The sequence below is a fragment of the Acanthochromis polyacanthus genome, chromosome 18, assembly GCF_021347895.1.
Source record: "Acanthochromis polyacanthus isolate Apoly-LR-REF ecotype Palm Island chromosome 18, KAUST_Apoly_ChrSc, whole genome shotgun sequence".
Taxonomy (NCBI): domain Eukaryota; kingdom Metazoa; phylum Chordata; class Actinopteri; family Pomacentridae; genus Acanthochromis; species Acanthochromis polyacanthus.
In genome coordinates this window covers 35,236,462-35,254,475 of record NC_067130.1, presented here as the reverse complement: position 1 = coordinate 35,254,475, position 18,014 = coordinate 35,236,462, and the positions used below count along the sequence as shown (strand labels likewise).

Sequence of the window (18,014 nt, the reverse complement as noted above, 5' to 3'; positions counted from 1 at the left end):
GGAGAACAACAACAACAGGACAACAACAACAACAGGAGAACAACAACAACAACAGGAGAACAACAACAACAGGACAACAACAACAACAGAACAACAACAACAGGACAACAACAACAACAGGAGAACAACAACAGGAGAACAACAACAACAGAACAACAACAACAACAGGAGAACAACAACAACAGGAGAACAACAACAGGAGAACAACAACAACAACAACAACAGGAGAACAACAACAACAGGAGAACAACAACAGGAGAACAACAACAGGAGAACAACAGAACAACAACAGGAGAACAACAACAGGAGAACAACACCAGGAGAACAACACCACCAGTAGAACAACAACAACACCACCAGCAGAACAACAACAAGAAGAGAACAACACCACCAGTAGAAAAACAACAACAAGAAGAGAACAACAACACCAGTAGAACAACAACACCAGTAGAAAAACAACAACAACAACAACAGGAGAACAACAACAACAACAACAACAGGAGAACAACAACAGGAGAACAACAACAACAACAGAAAGAACAACAACAACAGGAGAACAACACAACAACAGGAGAACAACAACAAACAGGAGAACAACAACAACAGGAGAACAACAACAAACAGAACAACAACAACAGGAGAACAACAACAGGAGAACAACAACAGGAAAACAACAACAGGAGAACAACAACAACAGGAGAACAACAACACGGAGAACAACAACAACAACAGGAGAAACAACAACAACAGGAGAACAACAACAGGAGAACAACAGAACAACACAGGAGAACAACACCACCAGTAGAACAACAACACACACCAGCAGAACAACAACAAGAAGAGAACAACACCACCAGTAGAAAAACAACAACAAGAAGAGAACAACAACACCAGTAGAACAACACACCAGGTAGAAAAACACAAACAGGGAGAACAGACAACAACAACAGTGAGAACCAACAACAGGAGAACAACAACAACATACAACAGGGAGGAGGAGAACGAAACAACAACAGAGAGAACAACCAACAACAGGAGAACAAAACAAGCAGGTGAGAGAACAACAACAGGAGAAACAACAACAACAACAAACAGGGAGAACAACACAACAACAAGGGGAGAACGAACAACAGGAGAACAACAACAACAACAACAACAACAGGAGAACAACAACAGGAGAACAACAACAGGAGAACAAAAACAACAACAGGGAGAACAACAACAACAACAGGAGAACAACAACAGGAGAACAACAACAACAAGAGAACAACACCAGGAGAACAACACCACCAGTAGAACAACAACACCACCACCAGCAGAACAACAACAAGAAGAAAACAACAACACCAGTAGAACAACAACACCAGTAGAAAAACAACAACAACAACAGGAGAACAACAACAACAGGAGAACAACAACAACAACAGGAGAACAACAACAACAGGAGAACAACAACAGAACAACAACAACAACAGGAGACAACAACAACAGGAGAACAACAACAACAACAACAGGAGAACAACAACAGGAGAACAACAACAACAACAGGAGAACAACAACAGGAGAACAACAACAGGAAGAACAACAACAGGAGAACAACAACAGGAGAACAACAACAACAACAGGAGAACAACAACAACAACAACAGGAGAACAACAACAACAACAACAACAGGAGAACAACAACAACAACAACAACAGGAGAACAACAGGAGAACAACAACAACAGAACAACAACAACAACAGGAGAACAACAACAGGAGAACAACAAACAGGAGAACAACAACAGGAGAACAACAACAACAACAGGAGAACAACAACAACAGGAGAACAACAACAGGAGAACAACAGAACAACAACAGGTGAACAACAACAACAGAACAACAACAGGAGAACAACACCAGGAGAACAACACCACCAGTAGAACAACAACAACACCACCAGCAGAACAACAACAAGAAGAGAACAACACCACCAGTAGAAAAACAACAACAAGAAGAGAACAACAACACCAGTAGAACAACACCACCAGTAGAAAAACAACAACAGGAGAACAACAACAACAACAACAGGAGAACAACAACAGGAGAACACCACCAGTAGAACAACAACAACAACACCAGCAGAACAACAACAAGAAGAGAACAACAACACCAGTAGAACAACAACACCAGTAGAACAACAACAACAGGAGAACAACAACAACAACAACAGGAGAACAACAACAACAACAACAACAGGAGAACAACAACAGGAGAACAACAACAACAACAACAACAGGAGAACAACAACAACAACAACAGGAGAACAACAACAACAACAGGAGAACAACAACAGGAGAACAACAACAGGAGAACAACAGAACAACAACAGGAGAACAACAACAACAGGAGAACAACACCACCAGTAGAACAACAACAACAACAACACCAGCAGAACAACAACAAGAAGAGAACAACACCACCAGTAGAAAAACAACAACAAGAAGAGAACAACAACACCAGTAGAACAACAACAACAGGAGAACAACAACAACAGGAGAACAACAACAACAACACCAGTAGAACAACACCACCACCACCAGTAGAACAGTAACACTAGTCAGTCCCTCCAGGATTTTGCGGGCGTTTTTCGTGATTGTTGTGGCAGAAAATGCCGGAATTCACGGCAGCTTTTCTAAAAAAACTGCGATAAAAGTTGTGATGTTTTAAGCTTATTTGTTGTGATGAAATTGCGGGAGACAGTGACAACTGCTAAAAAGCTGCATTTTTTCCAGCTTGTAGAACGTTTCAACACTGTAATTGACAATATTTATCCCAAAATTAATTCTTTAACTCTCCAACCCATTTACACAAAAGCTGGCACACCACGGTGGGACATTAGCAGCCAGATAATAGTTTAACATAAAGTGGTTGGTAGATTTGCAGCACAAAATGCTAATTTACTATTGAATGAATAATATTTGGACATATCTGTCAGTGGCTTAAAGAGTTAATTTCACTTCCTGGCACACACGTGTTCACACACACACGCTCACGGCTTGTCACGTCAATTAACAAGAACAGAGAGCGCAGTCTTCCACCAAGACTGTTCATTACTTGACTTCGCGCTGAACACAGGTGTGTGTTCTGCATGTTTACATACTGAATCACGTGACCTAAATATGTAGCTGGCGACGGGAATTGATGGGACTCAGAAACACCCCACAATTTAATCAACTGTTCCTTGTGTCATTTCCGATACGTCCACAGTGGTAGATTGTTGTAGGATCACAATCCTGTGATCGTCAGCAGACTGCTGAGGTAGCGTTCACTTGTTGCCATGGTTACCGTGCTGCTATCAGACGCCGTGCTGCTACCTCAATGGGAAATCCTTAACAAATCCGTGGATCCAAACTTTAAGCCGTATCACTGCTGAAGTCTAATCATTTGGTCCTTGTGTCATTTCTGACCGACCCTGAAAACTTCATTTAAATCCCTGAGTCTGTTTCTGAGTGATGTTGGTAACAGAGGAAGGATTCACACACGCTGATCGTCACATAACTCTGCCGTGTTCTTTGGTGGAATAAATAATATAATTTACCTCATTCTTTCAGTGCTCTAACAGATCTGGATGCAACAGTTTCCATCATGGTGATTTATGTGGTCTGTTGTCTGATCATTTCAGCCGTTCTAATACGTTTCATGATTTTTAAAAAAAAGTGTGTATCAATGGATGAGCTTTTTCCTTTTTTGTATTCCACCACAGTATTGCACGGTTGTAAAACAGTTTAGCTCCGCTTTGGTGAAGAACATCAGTGAATTAATTGTTTATCACGGTCTGCAGCAGTAATTTTTGTTGGTAAATGAGAGACATTAGTATCACACGTCTGCATCTTCAAACCATAAACAGGAAGTGAATTCGGTGATGTACGTGCATTAGGTTTTGTACTGGGAGCTGCTATGATTGGTGGAACTCACGGGAGGCGGGACAAAGTTGCAGGAAAGTTGCAGTGATTGGACAAAACTGCAAGGAGGCACAAAATTTGCAGAGATTGGTTGATTTCACGTGAAATTGCACGATCGCAACATCGCGAATTCCTGGAGAGACTGATAGAACAACAGTAGAACAACAAGAACATAAACAACATAAACAACAGCACCACCAACAGCAGAGCAGTACGTTCTAGTAGGTTCTAGTAGGTAGGAGGTGAACTGACCCTTTGAGCAGTAAATGTCCAGCGAGCTGCTTCCAGCTCCACCGATGAGGAAGTTCACTGAGAGAGGAAACATCTGGTTAGAGTACTGTAGTACTACTGGAATACTACTGCAACACTACTGTAGTACTAGGCTGGGATTACTACAAGAACAATAGTATTCAGTGGTTACCGTGGTAACGGCGTGAACTCGCTAATGATGCCTTCAGCTCCCAGAGTGATGCCGTGAACGATGAAGGTGCTGCCCAACCCCTTCCATAGAGCCTTCACTCCCTGATCAAAAACATTCATATCCGATCAATAACTGATCATTATTCATATCTGATCACTAAACAATCAATAGTATTGATATCTGATCACAGCATTGATTATTTTACTGATTAACTGAGTGTTCATCAGATACAGCTTCTATTAATAATTAATGAGTAAATATTGATCCTAACGTTCTTTATTGATCCATCTGGGGAGATTTATTGATGCAGATCAATAAGTGATTGATAGATCTGATGTTTTATTGATGCAGATCAATAAGCGATTGATAGGTGTGATGTTTTGTTGTGATTAAATGCAGACCAGGGGGTGAGCTGCAGGTTATTGATCGCTACCTGAGCCTTGCTGATGGAGTACATGACGGCCACGGCGCTGAACGGAGTCAGGTGGTAGCAGCGGGCGTGGTAGTTCACCTGAGGAAACAGCCAATCAGAGAGCAGCACAGGTCAAACACAGCTGTCCAGAAAGAACAGGAACCAATCAGAAATCAATCAGCAGATATTGATCAGTTATCGATAAGAAGCAGCCGATACCTGACACTGTCTGCGGAACACGATGCAGGGATGGGAGAGAACGTTCTCCGTGAACAGACTGGAACACACCATTAAAAAATATCAGAATACACACAATACAAGAAAAACAACAAACAACACACAAACAGTAGCAGTTGTTGTATCTCAGCTTCACATTAATGTGTGTTTTATGAAGTACAGCTTCCTGAACGATCAGGTGACTCCTACCTCACCAGTCCGATTCCAAAGCCAGCGAATCGGTTGAGCTGCTCTGCAACAAGAAACAAAGTTTATTCACATTAAAGCAGAAACAATCACAGATGTTATTGATTATTGACTTCACGGTTGATTGATCAGCTGTGCATCTTTAAAAGAAAAAATAATCCAATAAATTAAGAAATCTAAAGAGTAAAACTCAAAGCTGAGACAAGAAAAGACCTAAATTAACAGTACAAAACCTGAAATAACAACTTAGCTTATTAGTTTAGTGGCCAACTGTTAGCTTCGCTGGCAAAAAGCAAACAAAACTCTGCTAATTAGCCTGCTAATTACCTAGCCTGCTAACTACCTAACCTGGTTTATAGAGCCCCTATTCTGCCATTAGCATCCCGGCTAACCAGCAGTTAGTCTCATTTAGTCCGTTTTTAAACATTCTCTGTTTAGTTAATATTTACTTTGACCTGTGGTTAGCCTGCGAGCTAACAGTTAGCTTGCAGATGTTGTTAGCCTGCCAGCTAATATGACCGTTAGCTTTCTCCATTAACTTCCATTCTATCATTAGCCTGTGAGCTAACACCTCCGCGCCTACACACCGACCTACCAGTAGGCGGGAGTCCGGGCTGCGGGGCGTCCCAGCCGGACACGGCTCCGAGACCTCCGGGCTCTCCCAGAGGCTCGTCGTGCAACGGCGTCCGCTCTCCGGGGTGCAGGTTGCGGCTGCCGGGGATGTCCGGCGGCGTGGTGACCCAGTGGTGGTGGTGCAGCTCTGCGGGAGCGCCGGCGCTCCGAGCCGGGTAACTGGCTCCGTACAGCGGGTCGTCACGGCCCCGGTAGCCGAGCCCGTCGAAGCTGTCCGGCCGCCTGGAAGCCATCAGAGGGTCGGAGGACAGAGGCCAGGAGGACCGTGGCTGAGATCCGGCTAACGGACGTCAGAGGCGGGCATCAAAATGGGCGTAGAGCGGTCCGGTGGAGGAACGACTGTCCTGTTCAGTTTGACCCGCAGCAAAGCATCCACCTGCCGCTTCTTCTGCACTGCAGCGGCCTGTAGGCGTAGCTCGGTGCTGCCCCCAAGAGGTGTGAGGACCGTCAAACGAATTTGAGCTGTGTGCTGACAGTTGAGGTGGAAGTCTGATCTATTTTATGTCTAGCCTAGCCGCGCTACACCCAGCTCTGAAGACACAAGGGTCAAGGAACTCTCGACAGGGACTTCCGGGGGATGGCGGCAGTGATCAGCTCGCTCTTCTAAGCCTGCACTCCTCAGCCCCGAAATTTGAACGTTAACTCATACTCAGACTGAAAATATTTGCAGAACAGCAACTGCAAGAAAGGTATAGTTGCCTGTTGTGCTCGAACGCAAGAAACTGCCCCGGTAAACTCATTTGAAGTTAAAAACGATGTCCGGCGGGAAACCGAGCGCTAGCCCTAAGCTAACTGCTAACGCTGCTACTACAGATCACGATTACGTTCCGATGGACACTTCTGCAAGCCTTGCTGGTAAGAGAAAGAACCCACCTGCCACTCCAACAAAAACGGGTGCACCACCAGTGGCTAGGATGAAGACAGCTCAAGAACAGTCCTACGATAACCTGATTGAAGCTATTGCTAAGCTAACCGATAAAGTGGATGGTTTCGGGATACAGCTAAGAGAAACCGCCACCATGGTAGCTAGCATCACTCGGCTTGTTGAAATAAACACCGCTGATATAAAGGAATGCCAAAACAAAATACAGAAGTTTGATAAAGACATCCCCGGACTTGTTCAAGAAAACAAGGAGCTAAAAGAGAGGGTCACTGAGTTGTAAAAGGTACAAGAGGCGGTGGAATCTCAAGATACACGGAATAAAGGAAAAAGACGATGAACAAATCCGTGAGGAGGTTATCCACATTCTGTCACAACTCGCACCGCAGTGGGCAGCCACCATGGGAACCATTGTTGACAGCGTTCATCGCCTAGGAAAACGAGAGAATGGAAGAAACCGCCAGGTGATTGTCCAGTTTGTCATGCGATACCGTCGTGAGGAATTTTGGAGGATGACCAAAAATTCAAAATTCTGCAAAGAAGCCGGAATCAGATTCAAACAAGACTTGTGCAAAGCTGACAGGGAGACCCGAGCTGCAGCATGGCCAAAGATGGATCAAGCCCGCGCTGATGGGAAAAGTGTCTGGTTCAGGGGCCATGTGGGATACATCGATGGAAAAAAGGTTGAAATATAAAATACTGACTCAATTAAGTTTGGGCTAGACTGTTATTACTAGTTAGTAAAGTTCTTATGGACATGTTCTCAAGGTTAAAATACATTCTTTTGAGAGTTGCACTTTAACAGCAGCTATCCTTTAAAACTGTTCACACTTGGTTGCACTATGTTTTTACTACCTTTTTACTACCTTTTTACTAGCTTTCCCAGGTAAATATATGAAGGTCAGTTTATTTTAAACTGTCACTTTCTTATATTACAAAGTTTACATTCTCTGCAGAATTTATTTCTATTTTTTTCAATGCTATAGGAAAAACATAACATGTAAGCTATTGCTACATTATATGGAAGTTAGAATTACAGTTATGAGTTAATAACTTACCAGTTTATTCAAGGGGCTCATTATTCTATACTTAACACCCAAAACTCACTAAACACTTTTTCTTTTATTACTCTATCCTTTATTTATGTCTTTGTTCAGTGCAACTTTTCCTTCTGTTTCTCTAAATGTTAGGGGTTTGAGAGACTCTATTAAGAGAAAAGCTACGTTTTTATTTCTCAAAAATGAAAAAGCACATTGCTATTTAATTCAGGAAACCCACAGCTGAGAAAATATGGTCCAACCAATGGGGTGAAAAAATATACTTGAGTCATGGCACAAATAGGTCGGCAGGGGTCGCCATACTCCTACATAACTTTCCTGGAAAAGTTATTTCTACAAAAAAGGATTCTTCAGATCACTGGATAATTTACATTTTTGAAACAAGCAACCAATTCTTGATTCTAGGAAACCTTTATGGTTATAATAACCTCAGCCAGAATAAACTATTGATTACAGAACTAACATACTGACAGAACTATCTCAAACTTATATTAACTGTAAAATTATTCTAGGTGGAGATTATAATATGGTAATGGATGAATGGCTTAACAGGCAGCCCTCAACATTTCAAAATCATCAATTTAATTGCACTTTGTCACAATTCTGTAATGATTTCCAACTAAACGACATGGCGAATACAAAATCCAGACAAACAAATCTTTACATGGTTCAAACCAGATGGAACCATCAAATCCAGATTAGACTTTTGGCTTGTTTCTGAATTTACACCTGCTCTTAAGATCAACTGCTCAGTTACTGCTGCAGCGCTTACAGACCATTGTATGGTTAAATTAACTATTTCCCCGATAAATGCTAGTAGGAGGAATAAAGGCTGTTGGAAATTTAATTCAAATCTTTTAAAAAATGAACACTACTGTCAGGATGTAATAAGAACTATAGAAGATATCTCCAAAGATACTGCACTTCAATGTTACAGTGAAAAATGGGAATTTCTAAAATATAAAATACGTCAGATATCCATATCTTATAGCCAAATTATAAACCGAGCCAATAAACAAAAAGAAATTGATATTATACAAGAAATTCATAATACTTGCAATAAACATTCTTTGAGTGAACAAGAAAAACAAAAATGAATCTTACTGCACTCTTCCTTGGACAACATTTACATCAACCAACCAAAGGAGCCTTTATCAGGTCCAGAGCAAAGTGGATTGAGGAAGGAGAGAGAAGCTCAGCATGTTTCTGCAGACTAGAAAAAAGAAGACAAGAAAGAAATGCAATCAAAACTTTAGTAATCGATGGTGAAGAATGTGATGATCCTATTCAGATCTCCAAAGAAATCTTTCAGTTTTATAGCCAACTCTTCCTCCTGTTCACAAAGAGACACAGACAAGTTTTTGGAGTCTATTGCTGAACAAATACCTAAGGTTGATGAGTGTTTTAGAACAATCTGTGACGCAGAGATTAGAATGGATGCAGCTGAAAAAGCTCTAAAATGCTTATCACTCGATAAACCACCAGACTCTGACGGCTTAACAACTCATTTTAGACACTTCTGGGTTAATCTAAAAGACTTATTTTTCAGTCTGCTAAAAGAGATCTTAACAACTTTAATCTTACCAAATACTATGAAACAAGGTGTTATTAGCTTAATCTCCAAACCTGGTAAGGATCCAAAACTAACTGACAACCTTGGACCAATCACTCTATTGGACAACGATTACAAAATGTTAACTCATGTATTTGCCAACAGACTTAGAACAGGTATCACTGACATTATATCAGAAACTCAGTCTGGATTCATTAAGGTTCGATTCACAACAATACACGACTTATTCTGGACTTGATTGACTACAAGGATTTAATTAACGACAACGGTTTTATTTTATTTCTTTAAAGCTTTTGATATGTTAGAGCACCAGTTCATGTTTAAAACACTAGAAATGCTAGGCTTTGGAAATTACTTTATAGATTTTGTAAAATTGATATATACGGACACTAACAGCACCGTAATACTACCACAGGGCACTTCCCCTAGATTTTCAGTTAATAAGGGAATAAAGCAGGGCTGCCCTATCTCACCCTTATTATTCATTGCAGCAGCTGAGATGCTATCGATTCTAATGAAAAAATCTGATTTTGACAAATTAAATATTCTAGGGAAACAACTAACCATCAGTCAGTTGGCTGATGATGCAGCCATATTCATGAAAAACTCTGATCAACTACCAAAAATCCTTGATTCTGGTCATTTTTTCTCTAAAGCTTCTGGTTTAAAATTAAACTTTAGTAAATGTGAATTATGACCTATTCATGATTGCGATCTGTCAGCCATTCATAACATTCCTGTAAAGACAACAATGAAATACTTGGGTGTATATATCACTAAAGATAACGACCAATTATCCAAGCTTAATATATGGAACTGTGTAGAAAAATCTAAAACTCATCTAAATTCATGGTCTCAGAGAGACATCTCTATCATAGGAAGAACTTTTCTCACTAAAATGGAACGCATTTCCAGATTCATTCCTTATCCATACCTAAAGATGCTATCAAAGCAGTTAATCAAACTATGTTTAACTTCATTTGGAAAGGGAAAACACATTACATTAAAAAAGGTACTAAGGTTAAGGAACATGAGGAGGGTGGTGTAAAAGCCATAGACTGGAACCATCAAAATAAACTGGTTGACACACTTTCTTAAACAACCCAAACTATTCTGGTTTCACATCCCAAATGAAATTTTCACAAAATTAGGAGGAATCGAGTTCCTACTTAAATGTGATTATGACCTAAATAAGCTTCCAATCAAAATGTCTTCATTTCATCAGCAGACTCTATTATACTGGAGATTAATTTACAAGCAGAATTTCAGTCCCATATGAGCCCATTTTGGAACTGTAGATATGTTCTACATAAACACAAATCTATATTTCAACAAAGTTGGTTTGATAAAGGAATCTGGTCTGTGATGCATTTACTGGACTGCTCTGGAAAAATGCTAACTTTTTAAAATCTCAGTACCAAATTTAATAAAAATGACAAACGCCAATATAACCACGTAATTAAAGCAATACCTCAGGCAGTCTTAATGGCATCAGACTTACATAAAAACAAAATTCAGGCAAATCTCCCATCGCTCATGCTGAATGAGGCTGAATGATTCCAAACTTACCGACTTTGTTCTTAGAAATATATTCAATAAAGTCATTTTCCCAAATCCATCATTGAGAAACTCAATTCTAATTTTTTTCTCCAAAAAAGACGCTCAAATTTTAAGATCTAAATTCTTCAAATTTCCTGTTGCCCCCAAAATGAAAGAAAATCATTTCAAAATTATGAATAGAATTTATCCCTCAGCTGATTTTTTAAGCAAACGATTTGGTTGTGAAAATAAAAACTGCTCCTTTTGTAATGAACACACTGAAACTACAGATCACTTATTCTATGAATGTGTGTATTCTGAAGCCTTTAGGGATGACGTACATCACTGCTTATCTAACTATGTACCAACTCCTGCTTTTGAATGTCAAAATATTTTGTATGGATTTGTAATTAATAACTTTTTGCCTCACATGTTAGGGAATGTCATTGTAATATTAGGGACATTTTTCTTACACAAATGTAGATTTCTGAAATGTAGACCCATTTTTGGTGTGTTTCATAAAGAGACGTCTCTATTCTTCTCATCACTGAAGAATATGAAAGGGCGGACTGCTGTAAAACTGTTTAACATGATTGAAGATATCAAACTCATGGACAACCGCTAACCATTGGACATTCATGCAGACAGACTCCTGTTATTTTGTTACCTTTTTTTTAACTCTTTTTTCTTTCTATCTTGTATGTCTTTTTTGTTACTCTTCGTACCTCTTGTACGACTGTTGATGCTGCTTTGTTTCAATTAAATAAAAAAAAAAACTCTCGACAGGGAGGGAGGCGGGCTAAAAGGTTGTCTATCAAATCACTCTGCAGCAATTGGGTAGGTATACAACCAATCAGTGCAACAAATAGGCTCCTAGAGCGCCAGAAATCAGAGGATGCGGTAGTTCGGTGAAGCCTTATTTATACAGTCAATGGGTGAAGCTCAAGTATATTACAGACATGTTAACAGAAAGATTATTCAGAGTCGGTGCTAATGGAGCTCAACGACTGTTGTCGTCGTTGTCGTAGGTGTTTCCCCACATGGTTCCTCAGTGCCCTGCCGTGTCTCAGCACCGTGTTGTGTGTATGTGTGTGTATGTTTTGTGAGTGTGTGTGTGAGCGCATGTGTATATATATCTGGAAGCGTGATATTGTTGGTTTTACTATGTTTTTTATTCTCTCTGTTGTTTTATTCTTTTATTTTGTGAAGCACTTTGTGTTGCATTTTACACACGTGGACAAAATTGTTGGTACCCCTCAGTTAAAGAAGGAAAAACCCACAATTCTCACTGAAATCACTTGAAACTCACAAAAGTAACAATAAATAAAAATTTATTGAAAATTAAATAATCAAAAACAGCCATCACTTTTGAATTGTTGATTAACATAATTATTTTAAAAAAAAAAAACTAATGAAACAGGCCTGGACAAAAATGATGGTACCTCTATAAAAGATTGAAAACTATTTGACCAGAGTGACATGATTAACTCAGGTGTGTCATTTAATTGACATCACAGGTGTTTCCAAACTCATAATCAGTCAGTCTGCCTATTTAAAGGGAGACAAGTAGTCATCCTGCTGTTTGGTGAAAAGGTGTGTACCACACTGAACATGGACAACAGAAAGCGAAGGAGAGAATTGTCCCAGGACATCCGAAAAAAAATGATAGACAAACATCTTAAAGGTAAAGGCTATAAGACCATCTCTAAACAGCTTGAAGTTCCTGTGACAACAGTGGCTCATATTATTCAGAAGTTCAAGACCCACGGGACAGTAGCCAACCTCCCTGGACGTGGCCGCAAGAGGAAAATTGACGACAAATTGAAGAGACGGATCGTTGGAATTGTATCCAAAGAGCCCAGAGCAACCTCCAAAGAAATTAAAGGTGAACTCCAAGGCCAAGGTACATCAGTGTCAGACCGCACCATTCGTCGTTGTTTGAGCCAAAGTGGACTTCATGGGAGACGACCAAGGAGGACACCACTGCTGAAAAAAACTCATAAAAAAGCCAGACTGGAATTTGCAAAAATGCATGTTGACAAGCCACAAAGCTTCTGGGAGAATGTCCTTTGGACAGATGAGACCAAACTGGAGCTTTTTGGTAAGGCACATCAACTCTATGTTCATAGACTCAAAAACCAAGCATACGAAGAAAAGAACACTGTCCCTACGGTGAAACATGGAGGAGGCTCAGTAATGTTTTGGGGCTGCTTTGCTGCATCTGGCACAGGGTGTCTTGAAAGTGTGCAAGGTACGATGAAATCTGAAGACTATCAAGGCATTCTGGAGAGAAATGTGCTGCCTAGCGTCAGAAAGCTTGGTCTCAGTCGCAGGTCATGGGTCTTCCAACAGGACAACCATCCAAAACACACAGCCAAAAACACCCAAGAATGGCTGAGAGAAAAGCGTTGGACTATTCTAAAGTGGCCTTCTATGAGCCCAGATCTGAATCCCATTGAACATATGTGGAAGGAGCTGAAACATGCCATTTGGAGAAGACACCCATCAAACCTGAGACAACTGGAGCTGTTTGCTCATGAGGAGTGGGCCAAAATACCTGTTGACAGCTGCAGAACGCTCATTGACAAATACAGAAATCGTTTAATTGCAGTGATTGCCTCAAAAGGTTGTGCAACAAAATATTAAGTTATGGGTACCATCATTTTTGTCCAGCCCTATTTCATTAGTTTGTTTTTTTTAAATAATTATGTTAATCAACAATTCAAAAGTGATGGCTGATTTTGATTATTTAATTTTCAATAAATTTTTATTTATTGTTACTTTTGTGAGTTTCAAGTGATTTCAGTGAGACTTGTGGGTTTTTCCTTCTTTAACTGAGGGGTACCAACAATTTTGTCCACGTGTGTATGTGTATATATGTATATATGTATATATGTATACAGTGCCTATCATAAGTATTCACCCCCTTTGATGTTTTACCCTTTTATTGCTTTCATAAATCAGTCAAGGTCAACAAAATTTAGCTTTTTTAACAAAAAATTTATTGGAAAAAACTCTTTAATGTCAAAGTGAAAACAGATTTCTATAAAGTAATGTTAATGAAAGAAAATTATATAAATGAAAATAATTGTTTGCATAATTATTCACCCCCTTCAAGTCAGTATTTAGTAGATGCACCTTTGGCTGCAATCACAGCAGTGAGTCTGTGTGGATAGGTCTCAGTCAGTCTGCACATCTGCTCACTGTAATTTTGCTCCGTTCTTCTTTGCAAAACTGCTCAACCTCTGTCAGGTTGTGTGGGTATCGGGCATGAACAGCCCTTTTCAAGTCCAGCCACAAATTCTCTATAGGATTGAGGTCTGGGCTTTGACTCGGCCACTCCACAACATTTACCTGGTTCTTTTTTAACCATTCCTGTGTAGCTTTTGCAGTATGTTTTGGATCATTGTCTTGCTGGAAAATAAATCTTCTCCCAAGACGTAGTTCTCTTGCAGACTGAAAAAGATTGTCCCCCAGGATTTCAGTGTATTTTGCAGCATTCATTCTGCCCTCTATCTTTACAAGCCTTCCAGGTCCAGTTGCTGAGAAACATCCCCACAGCATGATGCTGCCACCACCATGCTTCACAGTGGGGATGGTGTGTTTTTGGTGATGTGCAGTGTTTGGTTTCCTCCAAACATGACATCTTGTCTGATGGCCAAAAAGCTCAATTTTGGTCTCATCAGACCAAAGAATCTTCTTCCACTTGACCATGGAGTCTTCCACGTGCTTTTTGGCAAACTCTAGTCCAGATCTAATATGACTTTTCTTCAACAGTTCTCATTGCCACTCTCCCATAAAGCTTTGACCGGTGAAGAACCCGGGCAGCAGTTGCTACATGCACAGTCTCTCCCATCTCAGCAGCTGAAGCTTGTAACTCCTTCAGAGTAGTTGTAGGGTCTTGGTGGCTTCTCTCACTAGTCTCCTACTTGTAGGTCACTCAGTTTACGAGGGCGGCCTGATCTAGGCAGATTCACACAAGTGCCATATTCCTTCCATTTCTTGATAATTGATTTCACTGAACTCCGGGGGATGTTCAGTGCCTTGGAAATGTTTTTGTAACCATCCCCTGAATTGTACTTCTCAATAACCCTTTCCCTGAGTCGCTTAGAGTGTTCTTCTGTCTTCATGGTGTAATGGTAGCCAGGAATACTGATCAACCGCTCTCTGGACCCTTCAGACAGATGTTTTACAACTCAATCACTTGAAACACACCCACACCACTCAGCTGATCTTCATTTCACTGATAGTGAGACTATTGGCAACAATTTGATGGACCTCTATTGAATTAGACCATTAAATTAAAAAGGGGGTGAATAATTATGCAAACAATTATTTTTATTTATATAATTTTCTTTCATTAACATTACTTTATAGAAATCTGTTTTCACTTTGACATTAAAGAGTTTTTTCCAAGAATTTTTGTGTTAAAAAAGCTAAATTTTATTGACCATGATTGATTTATGAAAGCAATAAAAGGGTAAAACATCAAAGGGGGTGAATACTTATGATAGGCACTGTGTCTATATATATATATATATATGTGTGCATCCATGACCTTTTATTCCACCGTTTTACAGGCATCTGCTTTCTTTCTGTTGGCTGAGCAGAAGTCTATGTTAGTTTAAATAGTCTTAATTATTTAGCAGGACATGATTTGGATGCAGACATTTAGGCTATGTGTGGATAAAACAACTGCACAGTCAAACAGCCACTTAATATTTAGGCTACTTTACAATGTAAAACATGATCAACATGAAGTACCTCCATGAGATAATGCCGAGGTCTGACCTGTTTGAACAATGTTTTTATATTTCATCTTAAGCTGCTGCCCCGTCAGGATTTCCTCTAAATGAAATAACTTAATATTCTACCATTCAGACAGTTATTCCCTGTAATATTATTACGATTACAAAGGACTACATTTAAACTTACGCATTGATCCGGGCTGTTCTCCACGCCGTCTCTCTCTCTTTTGCAGCTGCAGCGGTGTTGCACTTCTTTCTAAAAACGTGTTCAAACTCGCCATATGAGAGCGTTAAAAACTTCCAGTTCAAAAACGCAGCCTTTCGCTTCCCCGTTTCCATGGTGACTCGTCGAATCGGGGTTCCATTGATGCTGTCTTTTCAGAGTTGTGGGTCAAACTACTCCGAGTTAATTAAACCAACTCAAATCAGCCGTTGTGAAACCGAAAACTCAGAGTTTTCTATCTCAGAGTAGATCAACTCAGAGTTGAGGAAGAAACTCAGTTTGTTGAACCTGCTTCGTGAAACAGGCCCCTGTGCTGGATGGTATCTGGAGATCTATCCAGCACAGTGGAACTTCTTCTAGTAGATAAGCAGAGTAGAGAGGAAACATGGAGAGCCAAAAACATCTCTAGGATGAGGACAGAAAAATAAGACACAAAATGGCAAAAGAGACTTAGTGGCAAAAAAAACGAGACAAAGTGACAGAAAAGACAAAAACAGCACAAACAAAACTCTAAAGGACACAAAGTAGATGCAGACCTACAAAACGACTCCAACGTGACACAAAACGACAAGACAAGACGACTGGAGCTGGTAGTTGGAGATCCATCCAGCATGCAGGAACATCTACAGATGATGAGTAGAGAGGAAACATGGAGATAGAAAAACATCTACTGGATGAGGAGGTAAAAGGACCTGGATGACTGAGAACCTGATGGAGTTACACACGTGGACAAAATTGTTGGTACCCCTCAGTTAAAGAAGGAAAAACCCACAATTCTCACTGAAATCACTTGAAACTCACAAAAGTAACAATAAATAAAAATTTATTGAAAATTAAATAATCAAAATCAGCCATCACTTTTGAATTGTTGATTAACATAATTATTTAAAAAAACAAACTAATGAAATAGGGCTGGACAAAAATGATGGTACCCATAACTTAATATTTTGTTGCACAACCTTTTGAGGCAATCACTGCAATTAAACGATTTCTGTATTTGTCAATGAGCGTTCTGCAGCTGTCAACAGGTATTTTGGCCCACTCCTCATGAGCAAACAGCTCCAGTTGTCTCAGGTTTGATGGGTGTCTTCTCCAAATGGCATGTTTCAGCTCCTTCCACATATGTTCAATGGGATTCAGATCTGGGCTCATAGAAGGCCACTTTAGAATAGTCCAACGCTTTTCTCTCAGCCATTCTTGGCTGTTTTTGGCTGTGTGTTTTGGATGGTTGTCCTGTTGGAAGACCCATGACCTGCGACTGAGACCAAGCTTTCTGACACTAGGCAGCACATTTCTCTCCAGAATGCCTTGATAGTCTTCAGATTTCATCGTACCTTGCACACTTTCAAGACACCCTGTGCCAGATGCAGCAAAGCAGCCCCAAAACATTACTGAGCCTCCTCCATGTTTCACCGTAGGGACAGTGTTCTTTTCTTCGTATGCTTGGTTTTTGAGTCTATGAACATAGAGTTGATGTGCCTTACCAAAAAGCTCCAGTTTGGTCTCATCTGTCCAAAGGACATTCTCCCAGAAGCTTTGTGGCTTGTCAACATGCATTTTTGCAAATTCCAGTCTGGCTTTTTTATGAGTTTTTTTCAGCAGTGGTGTCCTCCTTGGTCGTCTCCCATGAAGTCCACTTTGGCTCAAACAACGACGAATGGTGCGGTCTGACACTGATGTACCTTGGCCTTGGAGTTCACCTTTAATTTCTTTGGAGGTTGCTCTGGGCTCTTTGGATACAATTCCAACGATCCGTCTCTTCAATTTGTCATCAATTTTCCTCTTGCGGCCACGTCCAGGGAGGTTGGCTACTGTCCCGTGGGTCTTGAACTTCTGAATAATATGAGCCACTGTTGTCACAGGAACTTCAAGCTGTTTAGAGATGGTCTTATAGCCTTTACCTTTAAGATGTTTGTCTATCATTTTTTTTCGGATGTCCTGGGACAATTCTCTCCTTCGCTTTCTGTTGTCCATGTTCAGTGTGGTACACACCTTTTCACCAAACAGCAGGGTGACTACTTGTCTCCCTTTAAATAGGCAGACTGACTGATTATGAGTTTGGAAACACCTGTGATGTCAATTAAATGACACACCTGAGTTAATCATGTCACTCTGGTCAAATAGTTTTCAATCTTTTATAGAGGTACCATCATTTTTGT

The 18,014-nt window shown here is 40.2% G+C and overlaps 2 protein-coding genes across 7 annotated transcripts in view; both read right to left on the bottom strand.

The window, feature by feature from the left end:
* slc25a46 (solute carrier family 25 member 46) overlaps positions 1-6,289 on the bottom strand; it is a 46,584-nt gene extending 40,295 nt beyond the window's left edge. The window contains exons 1-6 of one of the 6 annotated variants that reach the window (XM_051938838.1): positions 5,797-6,286; positions 5,205-5,247; positions 4,998-5,055; positions 4,800-4,877; positions 4,367-4,467; positions 4,198-4,254 (exon numbers count right to left, since the gene is read on the bottom strand). In XM_051938838.1, coding sequence (XP_051794798.1) covers positions 4,198-4,254; positions 4,367-4,467; positions 4,800-4,877; positions 4,998-5,055; positions 5,205-5,247; positions 5,797-6,067 — 608 coding nt within the window. In that variant the 5' untranslated portion in view covers positions 6,068-6,286. Of the gene's footprint in view, positions 1-4,197; positions 4,255-4,366; positions 4,468-4,799; positions 4,878-4,997; positions 5,056-5,204; positions 5,248-5,796 lie in introns of all 6 variants that reach the window. The other 5 variants (XM_051938839.1, XM_051938840.1, XM_051938843.1 and 2 more) reach the window with 5 other exon arrangements.
* LOC127530970 (proteoglycan 4-like) overlaps positions 1-18,014 on the bottom strand; it is a 50,252-nt gene that overhangs the window by 13,461 nt on the left and 18,777 nt on the right. The gene's annotated exons all lie outside the window — the stretch shown is intronic.